The 27318-nt window shown below is 32.8% G+C and overlaps 3 protein-coding genes across 4 annotated transcripts; 2 read left to right on the top strand and 1 right to left on the bottom strand.

Moving 5' to 3' along the window:
• The first annotated feature begins 5186 nt into the window (after positions 1-5186).
• Positions 5187-8063, top strand: LOC115704973 (uncharacterized). Its single transcript, XM_030632195.2, has 2 exons — positions 5187-5837; positions 5914-8063. Exons 1-2 carry the CDS (start codon positions 5626-5628, stop codon positions 7202-7204), a joined length of 1503 nt encoding a protein of 500 aa, XP_030488055.2. The 5' UTR covers positions 5187-5625; the 3' UTR covers positions 7205-8063.
• A 104-nt stretch (positions 8064-8167) lies between these two features.
• On the bottom strand, positions 8168-9788 carry LOC115702109 (1-aminocyclopropane-1-carboxylate oxidase 1). Its single transcript, XM_030629566.2, has 3 exons — positions 9346-9788; positions 9027-9250; positions 8168-8911 (listed from the first exon to the last, which is right to left on the bottom strand). The coding sequence occupies exons 1-3, from the start codon at positions 9472-9474 to the stop codon at positions 8317-8319; spliced, it is 948 nt and encodes a 315-aa protein (XP_030485426.2). The 5' UTR covers positions 9475-9788; the 3' UTR covers positions 8168-8316.
• A 7078-nt stretch (positions 9789-16866) lies between these two features.
• LOC115706930 (K(+) efflux antiporter 4) lies at positions 16867-25431 on the top strand. 2 transcript variants are annotated; one of them, XM_030634707.2, is made up of 20 exons: positions 16867-17309; positions 17547-17590; positions 18607-18665; positions 18805-18877; positions 19010-19071; positions 19176-19251; positions 19350-19424; positions 19652-19723; positions 19826-19909; positions 20248-20316; positions 20860-20937; positions 21090-21178; positions 21750-21846; positions 21930-21983; positions 22311-22406; positions 23661-23849; positions 23938-24015; positions 24396-24440; positions 24579-24668; positions 24809-25431. In XM_030634707.2, the coding sequence occupies exons 1-20, from the start codon at positions 17042-17044 to the stop codon at positions 24887-24889; spliced, it is 1779 nt and encodes a 592-aa protein (XP_030490567.2). In that variant the 5' UTR covers positions 16867-17041; the 3' UTR covers positions 24890-25431. The 2 variants fall into 2 exon arrangements, with proteins under 2 accessions (XP_030490567.2, XP_030490568.2); XM_030634708.2 differs by having other exon boundaries at positions 16879-17309; positions 24964-25431.
• Positions 25432-27318: the final 1887 nt, after the last annotated feature.

Raw genomic sequence — 27318 nt, 5'->3', positions numbered from 1 at the left:
GTAATATGTTTATCTATAGAATTGAATTTTGTTGTTGCATATTTTATGAGTGATATAGAAACTAACATATTATCCATAGAGAATTGCTTGGGTTGATACTTCTTTATTGAGTGCAATTCATATGTTTCCCAAATATGCTATGCCAATGATCTCACTCACACACATTCTCTACTTGCTTCATAAAATGCAAGTATGTTAACATGATTTATAGTTGCCTCGTTAAAAACCTTGCCAGAAAAACCCAGTGGGACAAAATCTGAGCTAAGGGAAAAAGAGTACAATATATATTTCATATTCATAACTATTTGCAAGTTGCCTCGTTAAAAACCTTGCCAGGAAAACCCAGTGGGACAAAACCTGAGCTAAGGGAAAAAGAGTGCAACATGAATATGTCTCCCCCTCATGCACATATGATCCATAATTCTTTTGGTGATAATAAATCTCATAAGATTATTGTTATCACTTTTAAAATATCACAATATACAATCTTTGATCATATATTTTCTATAACTCTTCCAGAGTATGTATGGACTTCTAAATTATAGATGAGAGGTTCGTGGAACATTAATCTTTATCCGACTAATTGTATCATTCATGTGTATATACAATCTTGTTCATACTAAAATTTAACATTTCAAGTAGATATGAACATAACACATTAATGATAATATAAATTTTCGTTTGTGACAATGATGGTACTCCAAGACCATATATTTGTTCCATCTTGTTGTATGATCTTAATTTTCATATCAAATGATCATATATCTATAATTCTTAATACATATGAAGTACTTCAGGACTTCAATACTAATGAACAAACTTTATACATTTAATATTTCTCGATATACAAAAGAAATAAAAGTTTGTTTTGCAATTAATCAAAAACTCTTCAAGAGTGTATCACAACGTATAATTTACGTATTTATATTGCATAGACAACCATAGGTATTTTTCAAATAATAATTTACTTACATGTCTTTATTTCATACAAAGATCTTTGTCATATAGTGCGCGCGACTTTGAATTTATATCACTTAAGACATGTATTAAATTCTTCTAGAATTTTTAAATAAGGCTTATTTCAAATTCTCACTATATTAGGAGCTCCAAATAAATAACCTTTTGTTGCAACATTTATGTGACGCTTATAAATCCTCATAAAATATATTCTAGGCTATAATCAAATCATGATTATATTTTCTCAATATTTAAGCCTTACTTCAATCAATCTCATGTCTATGCAAACTTTGTACAACAATTCATTATGTACAAATACATATATGCAAATTTCTCATTAGAAATATTTATTTGCACACCCTACAGGTCTTACTTCACTTTATGTGAGTAAATTTGCCTGGATTGCGTCATAATATTTTGGCCAAAAATCAAAATGTATGTCGATGATTCTCGACAAATCTAATACCATGATCCTTGCTATCTCATGTTAGTTTATTGCATATGCAAACATTCAATATTTATTGTCGACAAAAATTTCAATAAATGATAATTTCCTCCCATATTGACATAACTTATAGAGATCTCTTTAAATTACATATTTTTCAAATATGTTTATCATTTATAGGTACCTATATAGAATCACTTCAGGGATTCAATTATGATCAAATGTGTTATGTCTAACTTCTCTTGGGAGTCTTTTCGAGTACCGTTTTCATCACGGTTATCATTTTAATGCTTTATAACATTAAGGTATCTCCATGAGTACCTCTAGATTTAACAACTTCAGGGCAAATCAAATGAACATTTATTAATAATTTCTACATTGTTCATTTACGCTTCAGGCGTTTTCAACTCATTCTATCTCAACTTTGAATAATATTGATTTGCAGTTGGTATATATCATTTTGAACTATATTGTTCTTATATACTTTGTGCAAGGATCATTTTTCAAAAATTATCATCGATCCCAACTGCTTCTCTCCTCCTGATCGAGAGAATTTTTAAAAATTGTGATATCTAATAATATTAATATATCTGTAGGGATTTCAGTATATCACAATGAATTAATATTTGTTTAAACTCATATATACTATATGACATTGAACTTCAGGTTCAATAAACTTCAGTTTCAAGTTCAATCCTTATGAACTTAATTCATTTCTAAGAATGAGTCATACGTGTATAATTAGAAATACATAAATTTACACATTTTGTAAATGCATGATCATAAAATCTTATCACATCAATAAGAAACTATGCAATAAAAATCTAACAATGGCTCAAGATTGTTTAAGAAATATAATTTAAATATTTTTTATGTGCAAATATATGCATATTCTTCTTTTGAGCCTTATAAATTAATAATGAGAAGAATCTTCTGGTTCTTCAACAAAATTTAGTCAAATCCTTTGACAATTTATTGCATATGATTGATCATGTCAAAATAACTCAATTCATGAACTTCAGGTTCACTATAATTTGTATTTCAATGAAACTTTCACAAGGTAATGTAAAATCACTACAACATAATCATTACAAGTTTCATTTTTATATACACGAATAATATAATTATATTATTCTCCAAAACATATACACTCTTCAGGAATCACTATCATCAATTCAATGATGTGTATAATTTAAAAGATACATGACAACTTCATCATGTTATTGTAATGGTCAAATAGATATAACTATAACATATCATTCATTTTTCCTGATATTTTTTTAACAAGTCGTCTAATTTATTAATAGACTATTCATCAGTCTAATTATCATGACTTGATATATTATATATTTAAATGTACAACAAGTACATCACTTTCATAACTAGATAAAAGTTACACATCTAGGTACATACAAAGACATTTTACTACTCAAAGTAGCAATTGTATGTAAGACTTCTTCAGGAAGCTTTTCAACTAATCATTTTGTGATTCTTTATCACTTTGATTATATTGGATAACTAACAAATATTAGTAAATTATATATCCACTTTTGGGGAATATGCAAACTGAATTATATAGTAACTATATATTTACATATCATGTACCAACAATAGTTTGAAACTATTGATTTCAAGAAATAATAAAATATGTATATATTAATTTGCTTCTGGCATTACCAATATATATAAAATCTATATTCTTTGAAATAGAATTTCATGTCTATTCATTCTCTTTAGGTAATGATATTTAAATATTCTAAATGTACAATTCACATTCTATTAAATAATCAAGTATACTTTTATCTTGATTATAAGTGTGTCTGTACTAAAGGTACGCGACCACTATTATTCAATTCCACACATGGTATATAGATTTCATGCACTTTGATTGTGTGTGGTATCTCATCGTTTGGTTGTTTTCACTTTTTTCTAGAAATATTTGAGTAGTAAATAATGTCATTGATTATTTAAAATCATTACATTCACTTCGGGGAATGACGTTGAACAAGTAGAACATTATTATAAATTTCTTAAAAATTTATTACTTGTTCATCCATAAAAATATAAGAAATTATTCAACAATTTCTTTTATGATATTTCAAAGAATATATGAATGCAATTTTTTTTTGCATAGTCTCCAAGCAGATGTATGCAAAATTTAATCTTTAATATATGTCAGATTCAATAATTTCCAACATTGCAAGTAATAACAATGTATAATAACATGACTAATACGAGGAATCTTTAAAAGTAATTAACTTCAATTCGTATCATTCTCTGCAGGGAATGATGAACAATAAATACATGTCTCATGTATTTAAATAATATTAGTCATGCTCACTGTTATTCTTATACTTTGATGTTTCAATGCAATTTTCTTAATATTCTTTTTAGGTATTCAAAATCCACTATAAAATTGCATCAATAATAATCATTTTTAATGATTCTTTAGTTGTATTCACATAAATACAATCATTTTTTTTTTTGACAAATATAAAACATTTACTTAAGGAAATGTTTGTCAAAATGTATATCGATATTAGATTACATTTCATTGTCCTCAAAGAATAGAAGAACATATATATATATAAATATGTATTCATCTCTTTCATTATATGTCCATCAACTATATAATGAATATTACGTTTGCATAATCTTCAGGATATATGCAAGATTTTATTGAGGACGCATAATCATCAGGATATATGCAATATTTTATCGAGGATGCATAATCTTCAAGATATATGCAATATTTTATCGATGATGCATAATCTTCAGGATATATGCAATATTTTATCGATGATGCATAATCTTCAGGATATATGCAATATTTTATCGATGATGCATAATCTTTAGGATATATGCAATATTTTATCGATGATACATAATCTTCTGGATATATGTATAATTTATATAGATTTTCTCTATCATATCATAGGTACACATATATTGTAAATATTATGAATGATAAGAACATTATATATATGAAATCAATAATAAATATATAAAAACATATACATACATATATAATATATAGATATATAGATAAAAAGAAAATAGATTCTTGAAATTGTTTCAGTCAGATAAGTATATATATAAATATATATTTAGTGTATCGTGACTTTGAAATAATTCAAGAACTTTAACAAAATACTTACATTGGGACTTGTGCAGAGACTCATGCTTGAAGCTTGGGCAGAGACTCGTGCTGATAACGTGTTATAAAATAATATAAAATAATATAAAGTAGATGAGAAGAAAGAAGAAGAAGATGAAGAGAGAAAGAGAAAGTTAATGAGAATTTTTGAGTTATTTATTCCAATGGGGTGAACCCCTATTTATACAAATACAAGAGTGAGATATTAAGAAACTAAGAAAAAGGGAAACTAAGGAAAAGAGGAATGTTGATTACAATTCATGGTAACAAATAAAAGATTTGGACATCCACATAATTATTAATATTTATAACATGAAATAATTTTTTATAGTTTTTAACTAATAATATTAGGTATATCAATAGCGTGTCAAAGGTACAAAAATGTACACATAAATAATCATGTTGATAAATTGAGTATAAAAGATAGATTGAATTTTAAATTTCTCAAGCAGTTAATTAATTTAAAGGGTTTTAAAATAAATATATAAGTTTAATTTTTTGTAGTAATAATATTTCAATTATATTTTTTAAACTCTCTAAGTATCTTTAGTGTTAAGTAAATTGGTGACAATTTTTAATTATTCTAAATTATTATATTTTTAATTTTTTTTTTTAAAGAAATAAACTTAAGCGCAATCAACGCGAGTAGTACTACGCACCAATAGAACTTGTTCGTAAAGCCACCTAAGCAATAAGGCCGGTGCGTACGGTACGAGCTTCCCCAGAGTAGTAGTAGTAGCCTTCGAGATATACTTGCCGTTGCCACGTGACAAAGACAAAGTTCCCACGTTTCACCGCTCTTATTGGTGCTTGGAAATATCAAATTTGAAACCATTTGCCACTATCTCCACCGACGTGATTCTTGGAAGAATCAACTTTAATCGGAAGAAAACCAAAGGAAGGATAGACATCTGTTTGGAAACATGGATAAACTAAACCTCGAAATTTAACACCCTGTTTGGTTTAAAGTTTAAAATCGTTTATTGACTTTCCCGCGGTTTATCGTTATTCTCTTTTTCTTTTCCCTCCAAATTGGGAAAACTAAACTACCCTGAAACTATCGATCATGGAGGCTTGGGTACCGCTCTTCGATATTTTCCTCAATTCTCCGGTACCGGAATCGGAAGCTTCACAGTGGTTCCACCGATCTTTCAATGCCTCATCAGCTGCGACGGTACCAATTACCACAGCCTCATTCGTCTCGTTGCTAATGAAACCCTTGGATGCCATTGTTGTGGACGAATCCGAGTGCGCGTCGTCTTCTTCTTCCACAAGAAGGTAGGAGCACTTCAATTATTTTGTGTTTGGTTTTGAGTTCGTTTGGATATTGATTATGTTGCTTTATGTTAACCAGGGTCATCTATGTACAAACTCTCCCGAACATGGTTCAGGCTAGAATTTTCTCTTTTCTAGCTGTGGAACACAAGCGATTTTGCCGGCGGGATTTGTGTAATTTGGCACGGATTGTTTTGAGTGACAATCAAACGCTTGATTTTTGGGTTGAGAGAGCTGCCCGCCACCTGCTTGATGCGGTGTCTGAGTTGAATTATGAGTGGATTTCGTGCCTAAACTTGGATTCTGGGGAGGAGGAGAGTACGGAAGATGAGTTTGAGTCCTTGCCGAGTTGGCTTAAGGATGCTACTGGTAGCAGTGAATTGCTTCCATGGCTTCCTATATCTCTTGAAGATTTGAAATCATGGTCCTTGTGTGGAGGTTCTGGTAAAAATAATGATACTTTGGATCAAGTAGCTGCGGACGTAGAACAATTTATGGATGAAAAAGCTGAAAAAGATGAGATTGATGATTCCCAATGTAAGAATTATTCTGTTGGGCCTGAAATTCACAACAAGGCACTTAATCTGAAAGCTCAGATTATGAACTTCGAATCAACTACAAAAGTTGTAGGCCTAGCTAATGAAATTCGAGAGCTTTGCACTGTTAGAAAAGGAGATTCTTCACTTGTTTTGGAGCTGATCGAACCTTGGCTCGCAGACAATGAAACTGCTTCTGTTTTGATTTCTCAACTTTCGTATGGAAGTGAAGAAGAGTTAACTTGGCCAAGCCAGGTTATCTGCTCCATCATTCTTCCCAAGTTTTTGGTTCTTAAAGAACCAGCTCCTCGTGTCCTACTGGCTGCAACATTAGAATTTTGCAAGCTCCATCAGAAAACCGCTGTATATGCTCTCTTGCTTCCGCTGATCCTCTATAAAAATGGCATCAACAATCCAATATGTGATGTTATCACTAGGGTCATCAAGGAATGCTTGCACCCAGCTCATGTTTCTGCTTTCTGTCAGAAGCTGCTCTGTAGTGGAAAGGATGAGAGAGGAGTCATCTGCCTTCCTTGCCACCAGCATCTCATATCAGACGAAATGGTATGGACAGAATCATTGTTTAACCTGTTCCAGAGCATTTTAAATCATAATGTATGTTTAACTCAGGATTCGGTTGATCGTATTCTTTATCAAGTTCATCATTTAGCTGAGAGATTTTCCAAATCTTTGAAATTTGGAAACTTTTTATTATGTTTAGTAACTAAATGTTCTCCACTATTGAAGTCACACAAAAGCCTTTTGACTGAAGTGGTTGAGAAAACCAATACCCTTTTGACAAAATCTATATTATCTAAATTGACAAGTATGTAGCACTACATTTTTTTGGGTTCTTTAGCTTCAGTCAATTGGAAAATATGCACTTTACTTCATTTTTACTCCTCATTCGAATGCTACTTTTAAAAACATTTTAGCTCTGGAACTATTCTGTGGAGAATTTTTATAACCTAGCCATAATGTCTTGTTTAATGTGTTTACTTAGATATTTTCTCTGTGCTGTGTTCATCAACTTTTGGATTTATCTATTTTCTAATGATCATTGACTGGAATTTATTCGTGAACGTCATACATACAAATATATTGTCAATGATTCGGAATAGGTCGAGCTTTTAGTGTTATATCTTGACAATGTGGAGGGAGAAAGGAATTTGTGTCGAGTTGGAATTTTAACTTTAGATAGGCTCAGAAGTGTCCAGGAAATGAAGTCCCTTTAATGGTTTGATTAGTTGTCATCAATTAATATTAATAATATGTTGGTAAACTTTAGATGTTTCTCAAGGTGAACATATTGAATTTGAACTGAAAACGATATAAAGAGTTAAAACATAGTGATATAATATATATTATATTAATTTTATAGAAGAAAATCTATCAATATGCCACTGCAGAAGGTGTAAATAAAATAATTATTTTTATAGGATCAAGAGATCAAAGAAGCGACATGATTGAAGCTGTGAGACTGACCTGGTATATGAGTAGATAATTGTATAACACAGTAGTCTGTTGACATAAGCTACTTGATCAATTTATCATTCTAATGGATAACAATTATCTTTGTTTGTTCAGTGGAGTGGACTATCATAATTCATTCATAAGTTTTTAATTAATTGTACGTGATAGAAGTAGAACACTCGAGAAATATAATCTTCACTCATGACAAAACAAAACAAAACTAGAGTATAAAGGATAAGCCATGCTTGTCACTGCTTGAAATCATCACTTGAGGCCAATGTTCCCTCTCAGTATAGAAAGGGGAATGTTTTGGTAATGTATAAATGAAGAAAGAAACATCTTTTATTTGGGTATTTCTTTTCTTTCGTTGGTAATTTATGTGTGAAAACATACCAACAACAAAAGTAGCACACAAACCACGCGTTGGTTAGCATTACATATAAATATTGTTTATACCAAATAATCATAACATTTTAGGGTAGAAGACTGCCGTTCCCGTTGGCCATTTGCTTCATGGATTCAAACCTGGGGCCCTTATCAGAAAACTTTGTAGTTACATAAAGTTTCAGGTAATCTTGGAAACGGAAGTGATTCGGGTACAGCAGCTTGGGTGCGGGAGAAATGATAGCATCACCGGCTGGGTTATAGAAGGTAGCAATGGACAGTCTACTTCCATTCTTCTCAGCCATGACACGGTGTAATGCACTCTTATACCTTCCATTACTCAATATTTCCACTTGGTCGCCTGTGTTCACAAAGATGGTGTTATTTTTGGATGGGGGAACTGCAATCCATTCTCCATCTTTCAGGAATTGAAGACCGGGAACTTGGTCATCTTGGAGCAAAAGTATGATCCCACCCGCATCAGTATGCTCTCGAAGTCCTTTCACAAGTTCTGGATTTGGACATTTAGGGTATTTTGCCACCTTTGTCCCCACAGAAGGACCTTTGGTTCCAGAGAAAGCATCCTTTATATGATCTCTTTCCAAACCAAGATTCTCACACATGAGCCCAGAAAGCTTCTCAGCCAGTTTAATCATGTGAACTATGTACTCGTTCATCGTTGAGCTGCAATTATTCTTGGTAAGTTAACAATTTATTTCTAGATATACAACATATAATAAAGAAAAAGTTTGATCAAGTTTTATGTAAAGAGCTTAGCTCTGATATCCTGTTGGCTCACCAAAAGTCTTTTGGAAGGTTTTCAATTTGTTCCATGTTAGATACCGGGCGATGCCAAATGAAGAAGCTGCTTTCCCAGTCTACGTCAGAGGTATGTCCTTTGATCTCCAATCTTTTAGCTACCTGAGACTCATAGAACTCCTGCTTCAAATTTTCCTCATAGTGTGTATTCACCAAATGCTTCACTTTCTCCATCAACTTTTCATCAATTCCATGGTTCTTTATCTGCATGAAATGAGCAATGTCTTATTAAGATGATGCAAGATAGAAGTTCATATTAGATTCGAGAAAATGAAAAACTAGGAGAACAAAATACTTACTTGAAAACAGCCCCATTTTTCACAAGCTTCGTGTAGTTGAGCCATTGTGTTGCTTCTTTTCTTTCCATCCAGCTCATCGAAATCTATCACTGGGATCTCCATCTCTTTTCTTTCTCTCTTAATCTGCATGTGTATAGTTATGGAATGGAGTGGGGTATATATAAGCGCTCTAAATGGTGCAATTATCTTAGTTAGTATTGCAATAAAATGGTAAGTTTTGGTAGTTACTGACTAGCAGTACTCACCGAAAGGAAATTGCTTAGTAGGGAAAAAAGCAAAAAGACTAGTCCAAGTGCAACTAACCCCCCATGTGTGAGTCACTAGTTTTTAAATTTCTTAAAAAACCTCTGTTGTAAAGGAAGCCTTTTACTCCTTTTAAAGTTTTGTAAGGAATTTTTCCTCCCTGATTAAATCATTCCCTCTTTGTAACTATTTCTCAGCCTCTCACTAAAAACTACAAATGTACATATTATATTAGATGCAAAGCCTTTTTTGCTTCCAAAAGAGGAAACAGAAAATAAAAATAAAAAAGTAAATAGTATGCTTCCTTTTACAGGAATTTACTCTCATTGGTAACTTAGTATAGTGTGAATCATAGAATTTTGGAAAACCAGGGGCAGTTTGACACTGATGAGTTACTTTCAAATCAGCATAGAAGAATAGGACAATTATGGGAGTTTATTTATTTTATATATAAATTAAACAAAAAATGAGTCAGTGTGCTCTGTATAGTGTGCCCATGGTATATCGAGATCTTGATGGTTGGTTCATTCCCTTTGAACTCTACTTAGTTGTTTCATTAGACAAACCTAGATTGAAAAGTACACATTTCAATAAAGAAATTCGTCTCACAATCAACTTTGATCAACTTGTCAACAAATATTACTTTCTTTTGGTCTTCTAATTATATGACCCGTATCATACATATAAGCTATAACAAAGATCTTTCTTTGTGCTTGGACTGATGATGAGATAGCCAAGATGTTTAGATTAGTGAGTTACTGTCATTGCACTTATAAAAAGGAAATGGGCTGAAAAATAAGTTATGAGCATTGTGAAATATTTAGAGATATCTGACATTTCCAATTAATCTACTGAAATTTATGGCGAGGATATTAAAATTCATTCCCGAGAATGAATCAAATTCAAATTTATATATTTTTTTGAACAACAAATTTATATATTGTGTAGTCAATATTACTGCAATTTCTCTTAAAAATATTGTTTTTTTTACATTTTTATATAAATTGAGAAATAAATAGTAAAGTGTTGTTTCTAGATTCTATCCATGTTAGGTAGTTGGTAATATATATGGTGGAAGTTCAAATCTCCTAAACAAGATAGTGAAAGCAGTCAAAAGTTAGGTTTGTTGACATCATAGAATCACCTCTCAGTTTAGAAAAATGTCTTAAGGTATTAGGAAAAATATCATTTTATTATTATGGAATGTATTTTCCTTGTGTACAGAGTAAGTGGGTTGGCCCTTAATATAATGGGCATAATAAGAGAGTAATGGACTAACAAAGTGTGTAACCACCTAAAGAAAAATATCACTAACTTATTATTGTATCCTTTAATACTCCCCTCAAGAGGAGTGAGGAGTGTACAAATTTTGTATATTCATCTTGGTAACAATCTTTTTAAACTGAGTGAGCGGTAGAAGTTTTGTAAAAATATCAGCTAGGTTGTTCTTGGAGGTTACATGGATGAGTTTCAGTTGGCCTTATTGGATTTTTCTCGCAGATTATGTGACAATCTATTTCCACGTGCTATGTTCGCTCATAAAAAACTGAGTTTTCAGAAATGTGAAAGGTTGTCGTGTTATCACAATAGAGGACAACGGGTTGTTGAATAGAGACGCCAAGGTCTTTGAGGACATCAATAATCAGGTGAGTTTCTGCCTTTTTGCTTCTGATAAAGAAGGAGATGAAAAATGAAAATGGTCCTCCTATGAAATGTAAAATTTTGAATTTTGTCCATTAAGGGAAAGAACACCATGCAATAGAGTCCATCACAATATGATATCTCCTCATTTCTTTATCAATACATTTAATTTGGGGTGCACCTATATAACTCTTTAGGGTGTTCACGGTAGACTTTCTCAATAATTTATGTTACTAATAAGTAATGAGAATAATTGATAAGAACATCTTTAATGATATTCTTTATTATCATAGTTAAAATAACTACAAAGTTAAAATAGAGAGTTCGGGCCGGCCCTAGGTATAGGCGGGCTAGGCCCGCGTCTACGGCTCAAATAAAAAAATATCTTTTAAAAAGTATACATATTTTTTTAATAATTTTTAAAAATACCCTTTATTTTTATAGTAAGGGCTTAAATTTTTTTTTTTAGGAAATTACACTCTATACCTTTTATATATTGTCCTCTTTTATTTTTACACTTTTTTTTAAAGTCTATCATTTTTACTTCTTTTTTTAAACAATGTACTAATTTTGTCCTTGACACTTCAAGATACTCTCTATGTGACTCTCTTATGTCAGGGTATTTTAGGTACAATACATATAAAAAGAGGTATGTTTCAATTAAATATAAAATTAGAGGTAAATTTAATTATTTGATTAATAAAAGTGGTATTTTCCAATTTACTCTTTTTTTTTTTTTTGCTTATGGCCCATTTTAATTCAGGGGCCGGCCCTAAAGAGTCATTTTTATTGTGATTACTCTAATTATGTATTTTACTTAAGTTAATATTTAATTATTTTAATAATATTTTACAATGAGAATTTGTCAAATATAAATTAATTTTGTAAAATAATAAAAAAAATGCACTTGATTAAAATATTATTAAAAAAATTTAGAAAAAGAGTAAGAGTAGGGAGCTGCGTACATTTAGAGAGTTACCAATCCAATCTTTAGGATCTCTATTATAGGGAGTTTTTTTTTTTCCATAGTTGAGATTTATTTTTTCAAGCCTCACTCTTTATTTTAACTAAAGAGTGTGTGTATAGAGTATGATTAGAGATGCTCGTAAGATAATTATTCATTTACATTTGTTTACTTACTTTATTTAAATTAGGAAAGAGAGAATTTGATTAAATAAAAGATAAAAAAAAATTCTTCCTCACTTATTTTTTAAAAAATACCATTAAAGTTTGTGACTTTTATTTATTTTTATTTTGTAATTTTAAATATATAATAATAATTTTGTATGTCTTTATTTGATAACTACCACAAAAAGACAATTTAGTTAATTTGAGCATTCTAATTGACCCGTGATAAAGTATCAAAATATTACAAATATTGATTCTAATTATTTTTTATTTATTCTGTTATATTTCTCTATTAATTTATTTTGGTTATGTATAATAAACATAATAAAATAAAAAAAAAAATCATATGATTTGAGTTCCGTGCAAAAATTAGAAAATGGACATGCCATATTGAAGTTTACACTTTATTTGGAGTGAACGTCACAACAAATAACAATAGCCGCGTAATACCTACCAACACGCACGAACGTTTCCATTTCTCTTTAGTAACCAAATAAAAAAATATTAAGTAATGATGTATTTTTTTTCTTCTTAACAACAAATTAAGCAATGATCTTTTTTTAGAAAAGATCTTGAGAACACGATTTTGTTCACTCCAAACTAAGTAATGATCTTGAGAACACGATTTTGTTCAAATTATTTTTCTTTAGCTCTAATCTTAAAACATTATTTCTTAATCCTAAAATTAGTTTATTTCTCCTTACAAAAAATCTGTCTCTAATCCTAATAATGTAATTTGATGGATAATTAAAATTTCAATAATTATTTAAGATATTCTCTAAATTTTTGATAAATTTAAAATAATATATTGTGCTGAAAATAAAATTTAAAGAGTCCATTGCATGTTTGCCTCTTTTATTTTAAGTAAGTGTAAAATAGAGTTTTTTTTTTTTTTTGAGAAAATGCTATTATATTAAACAAGAGTTAAAATACAATAGGCATTAGAGGAGGAGGCATTTCCTCCACCCATGAACAATTAGAATCCACCGAGAGAGCATAGCGCGCCAGTAAATGTGCAGCATTATTAGCAGATCTATATACATGAGAGATCTGAGCTCCAGGGAAGTTGGAAACTAAAAGAAAAATATTGTGCAACAAACAATGAAAATCGGACACCAGCTCCCGAGATGAGTGTAAACCTTTAACTGCAGATAGAGAATCTGTCTCGATATAGTGTAATGGTAGTTGAAGGTCTTTAATCCATTGAAGAGCATGCATTAGAGCGAGTGCTTCCGTAATTTATGGCGTAAAACATCCACAAAAAGGTGTAGACATGGCTGCTATAATTTGCCCCGAGCAGTTCCTCAAGACAGCGCCAAAACCAGACTTGTTTTCCATTGTGTTTATTGCCGCATCTGTGTTTAATTTCAGACGACCTAAAGGGGGATTCAGCCAATCAATTTCCTTTGTCACGGCTGTGTTGTGATCAGCTTCAGGTGCCGAAGAGGTAGTAGGTTGCCTACCGTGAACATCATGATACTCAGAGATGTAAGAGAGAGCAAAATACAGCAGGATGTCATGAGGTTTGGGTTTAGAACCATGCCTTTCTTTATTTCTTTCAGTCCAAATGCTCCAAAGTATTGTAGCAAACTGTTCTAATCTTAAAGAAGACCATTCTGAGGAGACTTGGAGAAGTAATTCCTTCAAATTCATGTGATGAGAAAGGATAGAGTGTAAATTGAAATCTGAACATTGCCACACTTTTTTGGGTCGTTTACAGTAGAAAAGAGCATGGAAAATCGTTTCATTTGCTCTGTTGCAGAGAGTACATTGACTTGAGTTCGCGATATGTCGAGTATGAAGGATGTCTGCCACTGGTAGGCAATCATGAATGGCCCTCCACAGAAAGATACGGATCTTAGAAGGCAGCTTTAACCCCCAAAATTTTTTCCACCATTGCTGAGCTTGATTCCCACTTGACATAGGTTGTTGTTCTTCAAGTTTAGTGGCTAGCAGGTACCCTGATTTTACTGAGTAAACCCCAGTAGATTCATGATGCCATATCAAAGTGTCTTGATGCTCAACAAAAGTTAAAGGAATACTTTTAATCAAAGCAACATCCGAAGGCAGAAATAATGTGTTCAACAGATTATAGTTCCATTGTCGACAATTCAAAATAAGGTCTGATACTTTCATTGCTGCATCATGTCCACGAAATTGCAACGGTTTGAAGGATGTATGACCTGGAAGCCAAGGGGCAGACGCACAAAGAATATCCTTTCCATTGCCAACTTTCCATCGAAGTCCCTTAGCAAGTAATTCCTTACCCCAAACAATACCCCTCCATGTTAAAGAAGGATAGGAACCTAAATTTGCATCCAAGAATGAAGATGATCTGAAGTATCTCGGCTTGAGTATTCGGCTGAGGAGTGAGTTTGGATTCGAGAGAGAAAGCCATGCTTGTTTCGCCAAAAGAGCCTGGTTAAAGTGGACAAAGCTTTTGAATCCCATACCTCCTTCAACTTTTGACTGTGTAAGAGCCTTCCAAGTCTTCCAATTAATGCCCGACGATGAAGAATTTGAACCCCACCAAAACTTGTTACACATGGTCTTTATTTGGTTAATAAGAGATTTTGAAAGTCTAAAATAACTCATAGCATAAGTCGGTATAGATTGGGCAACTGCTTTGAGCAATACTTCCTTTCCACCAATGGAAAATAACTTTTCCTTGATTTCACCAATTAGAAGTTTCTTATCTCGGCTTGAGTATGAAGGTAAGCCCAAGTATCTCTCATGACAAGGTTGAATAGCCATTTGAAAAATCTGTTGAATGTTGGATTGAATGGCAGGTAATGTATTAGGTGAAAAAGAAAGGACCGACTTTTCCAAGTTTAGGCATTGACCTGATGCACGACAGTAAAAATTCAAAGATCGCTTGATCGCCATGGCTGAACGGTTATTTGCTCGGCAAATGACAAGGCTATCGTCCGCAAAAAATAAATGAAAAATCATAAGAGCACCTCGAGCAATACGAATACCTTGAAGATTGCCACATCTTTCTTCATGTTGGAATAATCTTGAGAGACCTTCAGCACAAAGTATAAAGAGAAATGGTGACAATGGGTCGCCTTGTCGAATACCACGTGTTGGAGTAAGATGACCTTGAGTATTACCATTGACCGAAAAGGAATATGTTACAGTGCTAATGCATCGGATGATGAGATCAATAACCGAAGAGTCAAATCCCATAGCAGTCATGATATTGTCGACGAAATGCCATTCAACTCTGTCGAAAGCTTTACTCATGTCAAGCTTGATGGCTGCATAACCTTCCTTACCCCTCTTTAAATGTTTCAATGAATGTAAAAGCTCAAAAGCAACTAAAACATTGTCTGTGATAAGCCTTGATTGAAGAAAAGCACTCTGGGATTCTGAAATAACCAAAGAGAGAAAAGGCTTTAATCTAAGAACAATGGCTTTAGATACCATCTTGTAGAGCACATTGCAGAGGCTAATGGGTCTCAGCTGGGACATTGTAGTAGGCTTTTTGACCTTAGGAATCAATGTGATTAAGGTTTGGTTGAAGCATGTGGGATCCCCACCTTCATTGAGGATTTTCAACACAGTTGTAGACACCAATTCGCCAACTATATGCCAATAGTTTATGTAGAACATAACCGACATACCATCTAGACCGGGGCTGCTATCATCACTCATTGAGGAAAGAGCAGCATAAACATCATCAGCTGTATAAGGCATGGTTAAGAGATGGTTAATGTCTGTTGTGATAGTTTTCGGAATAGTAGGTAAAACATGTCGAAGAGCTTCTAAATCCATCCCTGTTGTAGTGAAGATGTTCTGAAAATAGTTCTGAATGATTTGTCCAATTTCAGAAGGGGTTGTGCGCATGATGCCTTGATCATACTTTTTGTGCTATAAATTATTTTAAACTTATCAAAATTAATAAAATATTTTAAATAACTAAAATTTATAAAGTTATATCAAAAAATCGAGATTATAATTACCCAATAATATTAACCCCTTAAAGTAGATATTAATTTATTATTTTTGCTTTATATGAAACTTTAATTAAATATTTTTGTGAATTAAAATTAAATATTTTGATTTGAATATTATTATTAAGTATTTTAAGATATCTAACATCATATTTATGTGTGACATTATAATTAATTAATTGTTCTCTATATTATTTATTAAATTAAATTATATTAGAGACGGATATTAAAATGCACTAATAAAAATATAAAACTACACCAACTCGTACAGTTCTTTGACACCTTATCCTTAGCATTTTCCATTTGATTTCCCTTACATTTGTTGTTGTTGTTTTTTTTTTTTTCTGATCTGAAGATTTCCCTTACATAGTTAATGTATTATTATGGCAAAAAGACGGTAGCACGTGAGCATCTCTTCGTGTTGACGGGAAAAAAACGCGCGCGCGTGGGTTAGCTTAGATTTATAAACAAGTGACATGAGTCACACAAAGCCGTATTTGAAGGACTTTTTCGTACTTTCACACCTTCTCCTTCCCTCCCTTTCCCAAGACTCAACTAAAATAGCTTTCACTCTCTCTCTTTCTAAAAAAAAAAAGAAAAGCAAATCCAAGACGACGGGGCTTTGCTAACTTACGCTGTGGTGTCACTCAGCGCATCCCTTCCCTTCCCTCCCCCACCCACCATCACCAGAACCCTCTTCTTCGTTTCCTAGCTCACCTGCAACTGCAATGAGGGTCCGATCTTCTTCCATTCTCGCATTCTTCTTCCTCCTTGCTGTTCCTTCTCCCGCTTTTCCCCTCTTCGCCATTGCCGATTCGCTCCAGTCCAACTCAGCGTCGGAGGAGATCAATGCCACCACCGCCACTATCCTCGACGCCGACGCCGACGCCGACGCCGACTCCAACTCTACGCGTTCGAGATCCAATGAGGACAGTTTTGCCGACATGATCGACCGGGCGCTTGAGAGGGAGTTTCCCGAGAATGAGCAGAATGAAGGTTCGTATAGAGAAATTGTGTTTCCTTAAGTACCCTTGGTTAAAGAAGGGGAATTCATTTTTATTATTTTCGGTGTTTTGTTGTTCTTCATTGCGTTATTGTTCTGATTGGCTGGTGGTAACTGTGTTTGCGAGATTTAAATTAGAACATGCGTTGCGAAATGGAAAATTGATTATTTGTTTTAATGTTTCGGTTGATGAATTAAAGTAACTCCAATTTGTGTGTTCTATTTTGCAGCCACCGATGCTGGTAGCTTCAACAACAGTGTTGCTGAGCAGCAGGTTGGCATTTTCATTTCTTAGAACTGGCCTTAATTTTGATTTCAAGTTTTTAAATTTATGTTGGTAATACTTTCATTGGGTAACATATGGGACTACTAGAAAGCGAAAACTCAACTTCAATACGTGTAGTTGTAGTGTTATATTGTTAACCAAATAAGTAACAACCACCGAAATGGTTTATTAATTTAATAATTTGGATTTGGCATTATTCATTTCATGGAAAGGTAGAATAGCATTCTAGAAGAGAATTCTAGTTGGAATACATTAGATGTGCTCAACTTTTTCCTGTATAAACAGTTAGCAACGTCGTCATTAATACTTCATTTAGTGCGAAAATTGTTCATGGTAGTTAGGAAATAAAGTAGAAAATGCAGAGAATGTAGAATCAAATCAAATAAGAAATGATATAGTCTATAGACTTTTGGTAACAATAACATAATTTTGCTATATCAATGTACAATAACCTAGAATATTTTACTTAAAATGCTTTAGCCATGTCACTACTTACTGTAGAGAGATGAGACTTTGAGAATCCAGGTTTGGCAAGTGCTCTAATGATGTTTAGCTGAAATTGGTGGAGCTGTTGGCTGCTGTTAGAACATATGGGAAAGCAGCTATATGCAGCCAACTGGCCTTGTGAACTTATGCTATACTCTGGTTGTCTTCAATGACAACAGTCGTAAAGATGACAAATCCATTATAAGTGTTTGAGGAAACCTTGAATCAGGAATTGCTCTCTTTCGGTTTTGCATTATAAAGAGAAGAGACTACTTTGGATTGATCTCTTGAAATTCAAGGCCCTGTAAATTTATTATTAGGACGTTCTTTCCTTTTTTTAGAGAGTAAGTGGGGGTGGGGTTACCATTACAGTGTCTTCAGTTACCTGGATTTTCCTTTTCCTGGTCTGTCTTGATTATCCTAATTTTTTCGTTATTAGTTTTATTTTCCTATCAATTAGAAAAAACAAAGAAAATATTCTAAGTTCTGACTTAGAAATGGAAAATCTTTGTTTTCAGGCCGTTTTGGAAACTGTTGCTAGAGTAAAGTCCAAGAAAAATGACACCAAAGAGGAAAAGTAAGTGCTTCTATCTTGTAAAACAATGGTTTTGCCCCATTCTTTTTAATGGAGTTTACTGAGTTTACATAAATCTATTTCTGTTGAAGTTATGCTCAATAACACAATGGATGCTGAATATTTATGAGCCTTGTGTTAGGTCATTTCAGTTTCATCATGTTTTCAATAATGAGAATCAAGCTGAAGATATGCCAACACTGATAGATCGCAAGGTACGCCTACTAGTTGTAATTGAAAGTTTATGTTGGCATTGGTTCTTTCGCTACACATAACATCACTATCATAATAATGCTTTGGCATGTCATGTTTTATTCAGTCTTGATGTGCTAAAATTTTATCTTCAGGACAATGTCTTCGTTATATCTAATCGGAAGTCAAAGTTTCCTGTGCTACAACTTGATGCAAGGTAGGGTTTTTTTATTTCTTTCAGTAAATTTGTTTATTCTTTAATTATTCATGTAACCACCAGCAGCTTGGCTGATCTAGCTTGATAAAATAAATATTTTCTAGGCTTATATCAGACCTTGTAGTCGTCATTGTCTCTGCAACTTGTGGTGGCATTGCTTTCGCCTGCGCTGGACAACCGGTCCGATCACTATTATTTTCTTTGTAAATATTGATGTTTTCATACATGTTTAAACTTGTCTCTAAATGTTTGTTTCCTGACCTTTTGACAATCTGCAGGTTATTACTGGATATCTGCTTGCAGGTTCTGTCATTGGCCCAGGAGGCTTGAGTTTTGTCAGTGAAATGGTGCAGGTATGTCTTTTTAACTATCACACCTGATATGCCACTTTTTTTTTTTTTGATAGTGATTTTCTTGTTAGAGATCCTTTTGATATCATTTTATATTAAACTTATATTTTCTCATCCTTCAACATGAAGTCTCTTGAAATTATTTGCTTATTGGTATGTTAAAGTTGAAGATTTTTTTTGGTTCTTATCACGTGTTTATTTACTTTCACTGTCTTTAATTATTCATGAAGGTTGAGACAGTTGCTCAGTTTGGTGTCATTTTTCTTCTTTTTGCACTGGGCCTGGAGTTTTCTGCTGCAAAGGTTAGCTTGTTCCATAAATTGTTTATTATTTAGCTATTATCAAATGATTTGGCTGTGATAACTGTATAACTGATAAAAATGTCTTTAATTTTACATTTTCAGCTTCGTGTAGTTCGGGCTGTGGCTGTACTAGGAGGTCTACTCCAGATTTTCCTGTTTATGTGCCTATGTGGAATAACAGCCTCTGTATGTTTACATTTTGTGGACTAATATATCTTCTTGTCCCTATTAAATACTTATCTCTGGGTGGACTAGTTTGCTGCTAAATTAGGTTCCATATTGGTTCTGGGCAGTGTGGTACTATTCTGCCTTGCTTTATGGTGGTAGGTTTGTAACAAGTTTTAGACACTAATTTGAAAAGCTTGATTTATAAGTTGACACTTCCATGAACCTCTTGGCTGTTGTAGGATCAATGTTGAGAGGATTTGAGTTGAGACTATCTATGATTGTTTTTACCTTTTCTTTTTTCCCATCATTTCATGTGATGATCGACTCTAACATGAAAAGTCATTTGCCATTTCCAGTTATGTGGTGGTAAATCTTCTGAGGGAGTATTTGTTGGAGCATTTCTTTCTATGTCTTCAACTGCAGTGGTATACTCTTTGCACTTGTATCTTTGATTTCTCATTATCTTGTTCATGTTTATATGAAGAAAGAATAAATGACTTAAATCTTTTTTGTATTTCACTCTTGCTATGTTTTTTGGGAAGTAGTTTGTGTAAACATTGATTCTTATTATTATTTATAAGTGATTATAATTTCTTTACTTCTGTTGGTAAGGTGATTCAGGATAAAAATTATGGGTCAGTGATTTGTTCTCTGATCTTGTGTAGGATTGGAGTGTTTATAGTACTTGCTTCATTTAATATTTTCTATGTGGTTTACTCTTCCACTGTTTTACTTGTATTGTATTATCTTTAATCAATTAGTCTTGTTTCTGATGAATTTTTATTTAATTTTTAGTTTTTTAATGGGTAAGAATGTCATCTTTTGGAACACGTGTCCATTTTAAGTAATATTTAAATGTGTAATAGTCTTGTTCTTTCTATTTCCTTTTTGTCATGATTTTCCAGATATGTAACTGTCGAAAGTCCTCTGCTTCGGGTTCTTATGATGTCTTGTATGATGCTCCTTAGGTTTTGAAATTCTTGATGGAGAAAAATAGTATCAATGCCCTTCATGGTCAGGTCACAGTTGGCATTCTTATTTTACAGGTATGTGCTTTTTGATCTGTTCTGTACCTCTAATTGTAGAATCTGAATGTTAATTTTTTTCTCCTCACATCAGAACTTTCCTCAGTGTCAAATTAGTATAGCTACTTTTGGTGTTGTGATCTATTTTAAATAGTACTGTTGTGTGCTACCAGGATTGTGCTGTCGGTTTGCTGTTTGCCTTGCTTCCAGTTCTTGGTGGTACTTCCGGTGTTCTTCAAGGAGTGATGTCCATGACCAAATCGTAATTATGACAAATTACCTTTCTTTACACAGTCCACTAATTATGAAGAATGTATTCTTTTCTACTTTGTGCATGTTGTATTTTGAATAAAACATAAGCTGGGTTCATATCGTAATTAGTAATTATGTATGTGTCGTTTATGGCATGTTTTTGTATAGCAATTTTCCTCATGTGAAGTCCTCTGTCATTGCTGAATTGATCACATGATATAGATGCAGTAAGAGAAACAAAGTATACTTTTTAAAATATAGATGCTGAATTCCCAACAATACCTTTGATATAGATGAATGTTTAGTAGCCTTTGAAACTTCAATTAAGACTGCCTTTTTTTCCCTTTACCTCTTGATGTGCATGTCATATGTCTATTTGCTATAACAAATTTAGGGTCTTATTTAACCTGATAATTGGAAAGTTGGCAGCTTCCGTTGCACCTTAGCATATAACATTGATACAAACAATTTATAATTATTTTCAATCAAGCAACACTCCTCCAATCAGCATTGCAGTTAATTGACCTCTGCCTAGGTGAATTATGCACTATTGCTTTTCTCACAACTACTCTTGATCTCAGGTTGGTGGTTTTGATATCATTTTTGGCTATCTTGTCAATAGTATCTCGTACTTGTGTGCCATGGTTCCTTAAGCTCATGATAAGCCTATCATCTCAGGTACTAGTAATGGCTCTTTCAGTTTGTTATATTTCATGTTCTCAATTAAGTTTAGCTGATGATTATGTTTTCATTTTTTTCAGACTAATGAACTCTATCAACTGGCATCAGTGGCATTTTGCTTGCTTGTTGCTTGGGTTTGTCCAGTTCCCTTTTGTTTCCTGTTTGAGTACAGAACTAATTTATCAATTATTTTATAGTATGGAAATAAGATTGACCTATTATATTATTATTTTTATTATTATTCTCTTTCCCCTTCTCTTTTCTGCTTTGGTAAGACAACTTATATTGTATCATCAATGAGATGCACAGTAAGTGGGGAGGAGTTCTGTTGCTTCATGTATCCCAACTTGTTTATTGCTTTCTCAAAACATTTCCATATGTGGAGCAGGTTGGATAATTTTATTTATTTTGCATGTTTAATTGCAAATATGGACGCATAATAAAGATTTATGTCATTTCAGTGTAGTGATAAGCTGGGTTTAAGCCTTGAACTTGGCTCATTTGCTGCTGGAGTGATGATTTCAACTACTGATCTTGGTCAACATACACTTGAACAAGTAAGATATTTTTTATTTGTGTATCTACTTGAAGAGTGAGGAGCTTAACGAGTGATAGCGTTCATTTGACTTTCAACCTGCTGTCTACATAGGGACATATAAATACATAAATACATGCATGCATGAATATTTATATAAGAATCCCCTTTGTACCTTCTGGGGTGGAGCCAAAAAATTGGTTGAGGGAGAAATCTAAGGCCTTAGATGGTTGGGAATAATCAAAATAGAGGAATAGAATGAGAAGGGTGATGGTAATACAGAAAAATAGAATTTAATGAGTAATTTCTTTTTTCAAGTGCAATGGAATGACTTCCCTCCTATTTTGGAGGAATAACCATTCCGCTAAAATGGTGGAAAACTTATTCCAACAGGATGACTATTCCATGTGTTAAAGACTCACCAAATATAAAAATTGAAACTAAACGAAATTTTTATCTTTCTCTTCCCTTCCATTCTATTCTATCCAACCAAATGGACCTAAAAGTTCAAAAAATTATCTTATTATAATTAACGAACTTATGAGTAAATACAATTGCCCCTTCTCATCAAGGCAGCTCTGTCACTGTGTATGTTTCTCATTAGTTATGTTTCTTGGAGGTTGACAGAGCTGTGGTTTTAGTCTCTTCTCTTGTCTCTTCTATATGTTTGCTGGCTGATTTGGTGCGTAATTCTTTTTTTTTTTTTTTTTTGATGAATAAGATCATTGTATTGCTCAACCAATCAATTACAATCAGTTTGTATCCCCAATTTACAACCAATAATGACATAGTAAATCCCCCGTATGAAAAATAACCCCTGTACAGACTCAATCATAAGCATAATCCACCTGCTGCTTTAGATAAACAGGCTATATCCCAAGCAATAAAACCAGGAGCTTGAGTTCCCGAGCTTTCTTTCCACAAAAATGCTCTACAAATTGCTTCAACATCTTCAAACAGTTTTTTTGGTATAATCATGATATCTGTTCTTGGAAATTGTTGTATATATTGTTGTATATATTGGTAAAATTCATACTTCTTTTTTGTTTTTGAAATTACTGAAATTGTTGTATATACTGGTTACTGATGTGTATTTCACTATAATTAAATTAGTTACTCTTAAGAACTGTATCTTCCTTTCTATCCTTTCATATTGCTCATGAATGGGATGGAATACAAATATCTACTTTGTTACGCTGCTTAGTTAAATATTTTAACCTTTAAATGTGATGGTCTCGTCTGTTTCTGTTATTAACTGGAGTTGTTTGGCTGGCAGGTTGAGCCTATTCGTAACTTTTTTGCTGCTCTATTCCTCGCCAGCATAGGGATGTTAATTCATGTTCATTTTCTATGGAACCATGTTGATATATTACTTGCAGCTGTTATTTTGGTGATCATTATAAAAACTATTGTGGTTGCTATTGTTGTCAAGGGGTTTGGATATAACAACAAGACATCTCTTCTTGTAAGATTTTACAAAGTTGCCAATACAGTTTGTGATTTTTACAAGCATTCCATTGAGGAAGGGACCTTTGATTGTTTTACTTGTGTAGGTTGGCATGTCCCTGGCACAAATTGGTGAATTTGCTTTTGTTCTTTTGAGTCGCGCATCTAATCTTCATTTGGTAGAGGTGAGTGCTTAATTTCGAATCGTACAGTTTAAGTGAACTCGTCCATTTGCTGGTCCTCAATTTTGTTATCTCCTTTGCTTCTTTTTGGTACCTTAATAATATCGCTTCTTGAAAAGAAAAAAAAAAAGAGTAAAGTTAATCCATGAACCCTGCACCCAATTTTGTGCTTAGAGTGACAGTGGAGTTTGGTTTCTTATTGTACTTTTGAAAGGAATGCATCTCTTTCCTTGTGAATGCTTGTAGAGAGGTACAAAAATTTTGGTCATTCAGTGGAGTTTTTTTAAAAATTGTTAATTTTGCCAATGTCAACTATATCAAATTTAAACCAAACTGCAAGTTTTTCTTCTGCAATTTTTCTGAAGGATTAAGCTCTTTTGCAGGGAAAATTATATCTGTTGCTTCTTGGAACGACAGCTCTCAGTCTGGTGAGTGAACCATCTTTCGCATTTATATGTCTGCATTTTAGTTCAAGCCTCTTCTGCGTAACTGCTTACATCTAGTGAAGTCCAGTTCACCTTCTGATCTCACTCTCAGCATATTGATACTTGCAATCTGTGGTGCAGGTAACAACGCCACTGCTCTTCAAGTTGATTCCTGCCGTTGTTCACCTTGGGGTCTTATTGCGGTGGTTTTCTCCAGATAGCCCGAGTGAGGTAACAATCTTGTCTTGTATACATATACATATATTATGCATGCATGAAACTGCCTCCACAGCAATTTACAAATTCGAGTTATCTAATCATTGAGTAAAGTAAGAGTTTTGAGGTACTTAGGAAGTTGTTTGTCCTACCAGATTGGATATAAAGGGGATAATCTTCGGTCAGACAGTGCTAAGCGTATTGCTATCTTGGTCCACGGCTCTCATGATTCATGATATTAAACATAAAAACATGACCAAGAAAATTGCAAACCGTTTACCTGATGAGCTTGTTATACTCTGGAGGACAGGTGCTTAAGAGTGCAAAAGAGGTGGATTGAGTGAGGAGAGAAGTTCCCTGTTCCCACCACCACTACTACTCTACTTCTACCACAAAAGCTCTACTTTCTTGCTCACATTCAAGTACATAATAATACTGATTCCTGACCAGGCTGGCATGAATCAAATGAATGATAATGCTACTAACTCAAACCAAGAAAAAGAAAAAGAACATGAAATCCCACTCGGCGGATATATAAGCCTTAGCTCATACATGCCCACATTACATTCTAATTCTTTAATTAGGTCATCTACATTCTTCTATACTTTCCCAGATGACCTATTTTGTGTAAAATATCATCTGTTTTTCTTATTGATCTTGCTTGCAATTCTTTTTTCCTTTTCCTTTTTTTGTTCAAGATGAAAATGATTGCAGCTGTGAAACTCTCAAATGTATCATCTTTTCATCCCTATAATGAAACCACAGTGTTTTATTTTTATTTTTATTTTAGAACTATGATTAGAAAAGAGAGCCAATGTGTTCATTCTTCTTTATCCCCTTGTTTTTCACCACACATCTCAGAAGTTGCTAATGATATACAGAGCTATGAAAAGGTGTAGATATCACAATTCAGCAATTACCTCTTTAGTTTTCTCTTATATAAATAGATTGATTGCCAGTTGGTTATACTTCACATTTAATTGGACATAATAAAAATCAACAGACCATCTCTTTATAAATAGATTGATCACTCCCATGTAAATTGTTACTCTCTCCTTGTGCATGATGATATACCATTATAATTTCTTGAAGTGATACATACACTGTTATTAGTTGAAAACAAAAACTACAATAAAGAATAAAGACAATCACTGTTTCAAATCACGCCTTTTACTGAAAGTCAGTCTATTAAGGAATATATTAAATCATATGCATGATGTTGATGTTTGTGAACTCAATTAGTAAAGGGTTTGCTTCAACCAAAAAAGAAAAAAAAAATGAGTAAAGGATTTGCAGATCAACCCTTAAAAAAATAGTAAGAAGAAAAAAAGTCAACACAAGAATATCATGTAAAGAGTCCAAACAAATAAATTATTAGTTGGCTTGAGTTTTGGATCACTAAAAAAAAAAAAATGATAATGGCATTGAGTTTGCTGGTGAAGGTTCCTGGGTAGAGAGAAGGAGAAAGAAAAGTGTAATACGGCTAAGGACAATTTTCTTCGAATGTGAACTTTGGAGAATTTTGTAATAAATAGCGAATTTGACAACTACCCTATGCTAAGCCACTAAGGCTAGCTTAGTGGTGAGGGAGGGATGACAAAAAAAAAGTTATAGATTCGAACTCAAAATTTTTAAGCTATTAATTGATACCTTATGCTAAGCCACTAAGACTAGCTTAGTGGTGAGAGAGGGACGGGAAAAAAGAAAAAGTTATGAATTCGAACTCAAGACTTTTAAGCTATTAATTGATTGTAATACCATTACGTTATACTAAAAAAAAAAAAAAAAAAAAAAAGAAGACAACTACCCTATGCTTGGTTAGGTGAAAAAATAGAGTGAAAAATAAAAACAAGAGAGAAAAAAAGAGTTTGTTTGGCATGAGAAAAAGAATAGGGAGAGAAAAATGAGACTATTTGACATGAGAATGCAAGTTGTTTGGCTTTGAGTGGGTGCAATTTAAGATAGATTGTCAGAGTGTGGTTTCTTGTTGAAAATCATGGGGTTCCATCTCAAAACTGATGATAAGTGGAGTAGCCCATATCTATTTTATATAAAGTGTGTCTATATAACTGAATTCTTGGTTTATGAGAAATTCATGGGTGGCTTTTTATTTTTATTTAATAAAATAATAAAATATTATTTATATACAATAAAATAAATCCCATTAATATTTGAATTGATATTTTCTTTTTATAAAACACGAGATAATCGATTCCTCTCCCATGCACTAAAATTCCTCTCTTAGTCCTCTGCTTTAGTAGCTCGTTCTTGGTATGTTTCAACTCAATTTTAAGATTTGAAGTGGTATTAGTAGCTTGACTATATTTTTATTTTTATTTAAAAGAAGTTGCATAACACAAGTTGCACATATTATATATTCGAGATGATATTGATCTTAAAACTGAATCATTGGTTATCTAATTTTTCTTTTTAGTAAACAATATAATTTTAAAATGAAAAATTATGAGTATTTATTGTTTATTATAGGAAAGGCTAAATGAAGTATTTAATGAGAAAAGTTATCATATATAAATATTTATATTAAATGAGAAAAGGAAGCATTTAAGTCCAGCATGGAGATAATAAAATTGCTTCAGATATATAGAATATTTCAGTACTTGTTTTACGACTTAATTTCATATCACAAGATCTACAATTATGCTCT

This window comes from Cannabis sativa, chromosome 1 (genome assembly GCF_029168945.1).
Source record: "Cannabis sativa cultivar Pink pepper isolate KNU-18-1 chromosome 1, ASM2916894v1, whole genome shotgun sequence".
In the NCBI taxonomy this organism is placed as follows: domain Eukaryota; kingdom Viridiplantae; phylum Streptophyta; class Magnoliopsida; order Rosales; family Cannabaceae; genus Cannabis; species Cannabis sativa.
This window is presented reverse-complemented; position numbering and strand designations above follow the sequence as displayed.

Coding starts and splice junctions, on each gene's coding strand:
- LOC115706930 (XM_030634707.2), top strand. CDS start 17,042: ATGAGGGTCCGATCTTCTTCCATTCTCGCATTCTTCTTCCTCCTTGCT. Junction 18,878..19,009: donor CAACACTGATAGATCGCAAG/GTACGCCTACTA, acceptor TTTTATCTTCAG/GACAATGTCTTCGTTATATC. Junction 24,441..24,578: donor GAACGACAGCTCTCAGTCTG/GTGAGTGAACCA, acceptor TCTGTGGTGCAG/GTAACAACGCCACTGCTCTT.
- LOC115704973 (XM_030632195.2), top strand. CDS start 5,626: ATGGAGGCTTGGGTACCGCTCTTCGATATTTTCCTCAATTCTCCGGTA. Junction 5,838..5,913: donor TCTTCTTCTTCCACAAGAAG/GTAGGAGCACTT, acceptor TATGTTAACCAG/GGTCATCTATGTACAAACTC.
- LOC115702109 (XM_030629566.2), bottom strand. CDS start 9,474: ATGCAGATTAAGAGAGAAAGAAAAGAGATGGAGATCCCAGTGATAGAT. Junction 9,251..9,345: donor AAAAATGGGGCTGTTTTCAA/GTAAGTATTTTG, acceptor CATTTCATGCAG/ATAAAGAACCATGGAATTGA. Junction 8,912..9,026: donor AACCTTCCAAAAGACTTTTG/GTGAGCCAACAG, acceptor GAATAATTGCAG/CTCAACGATGAACGAGTACA.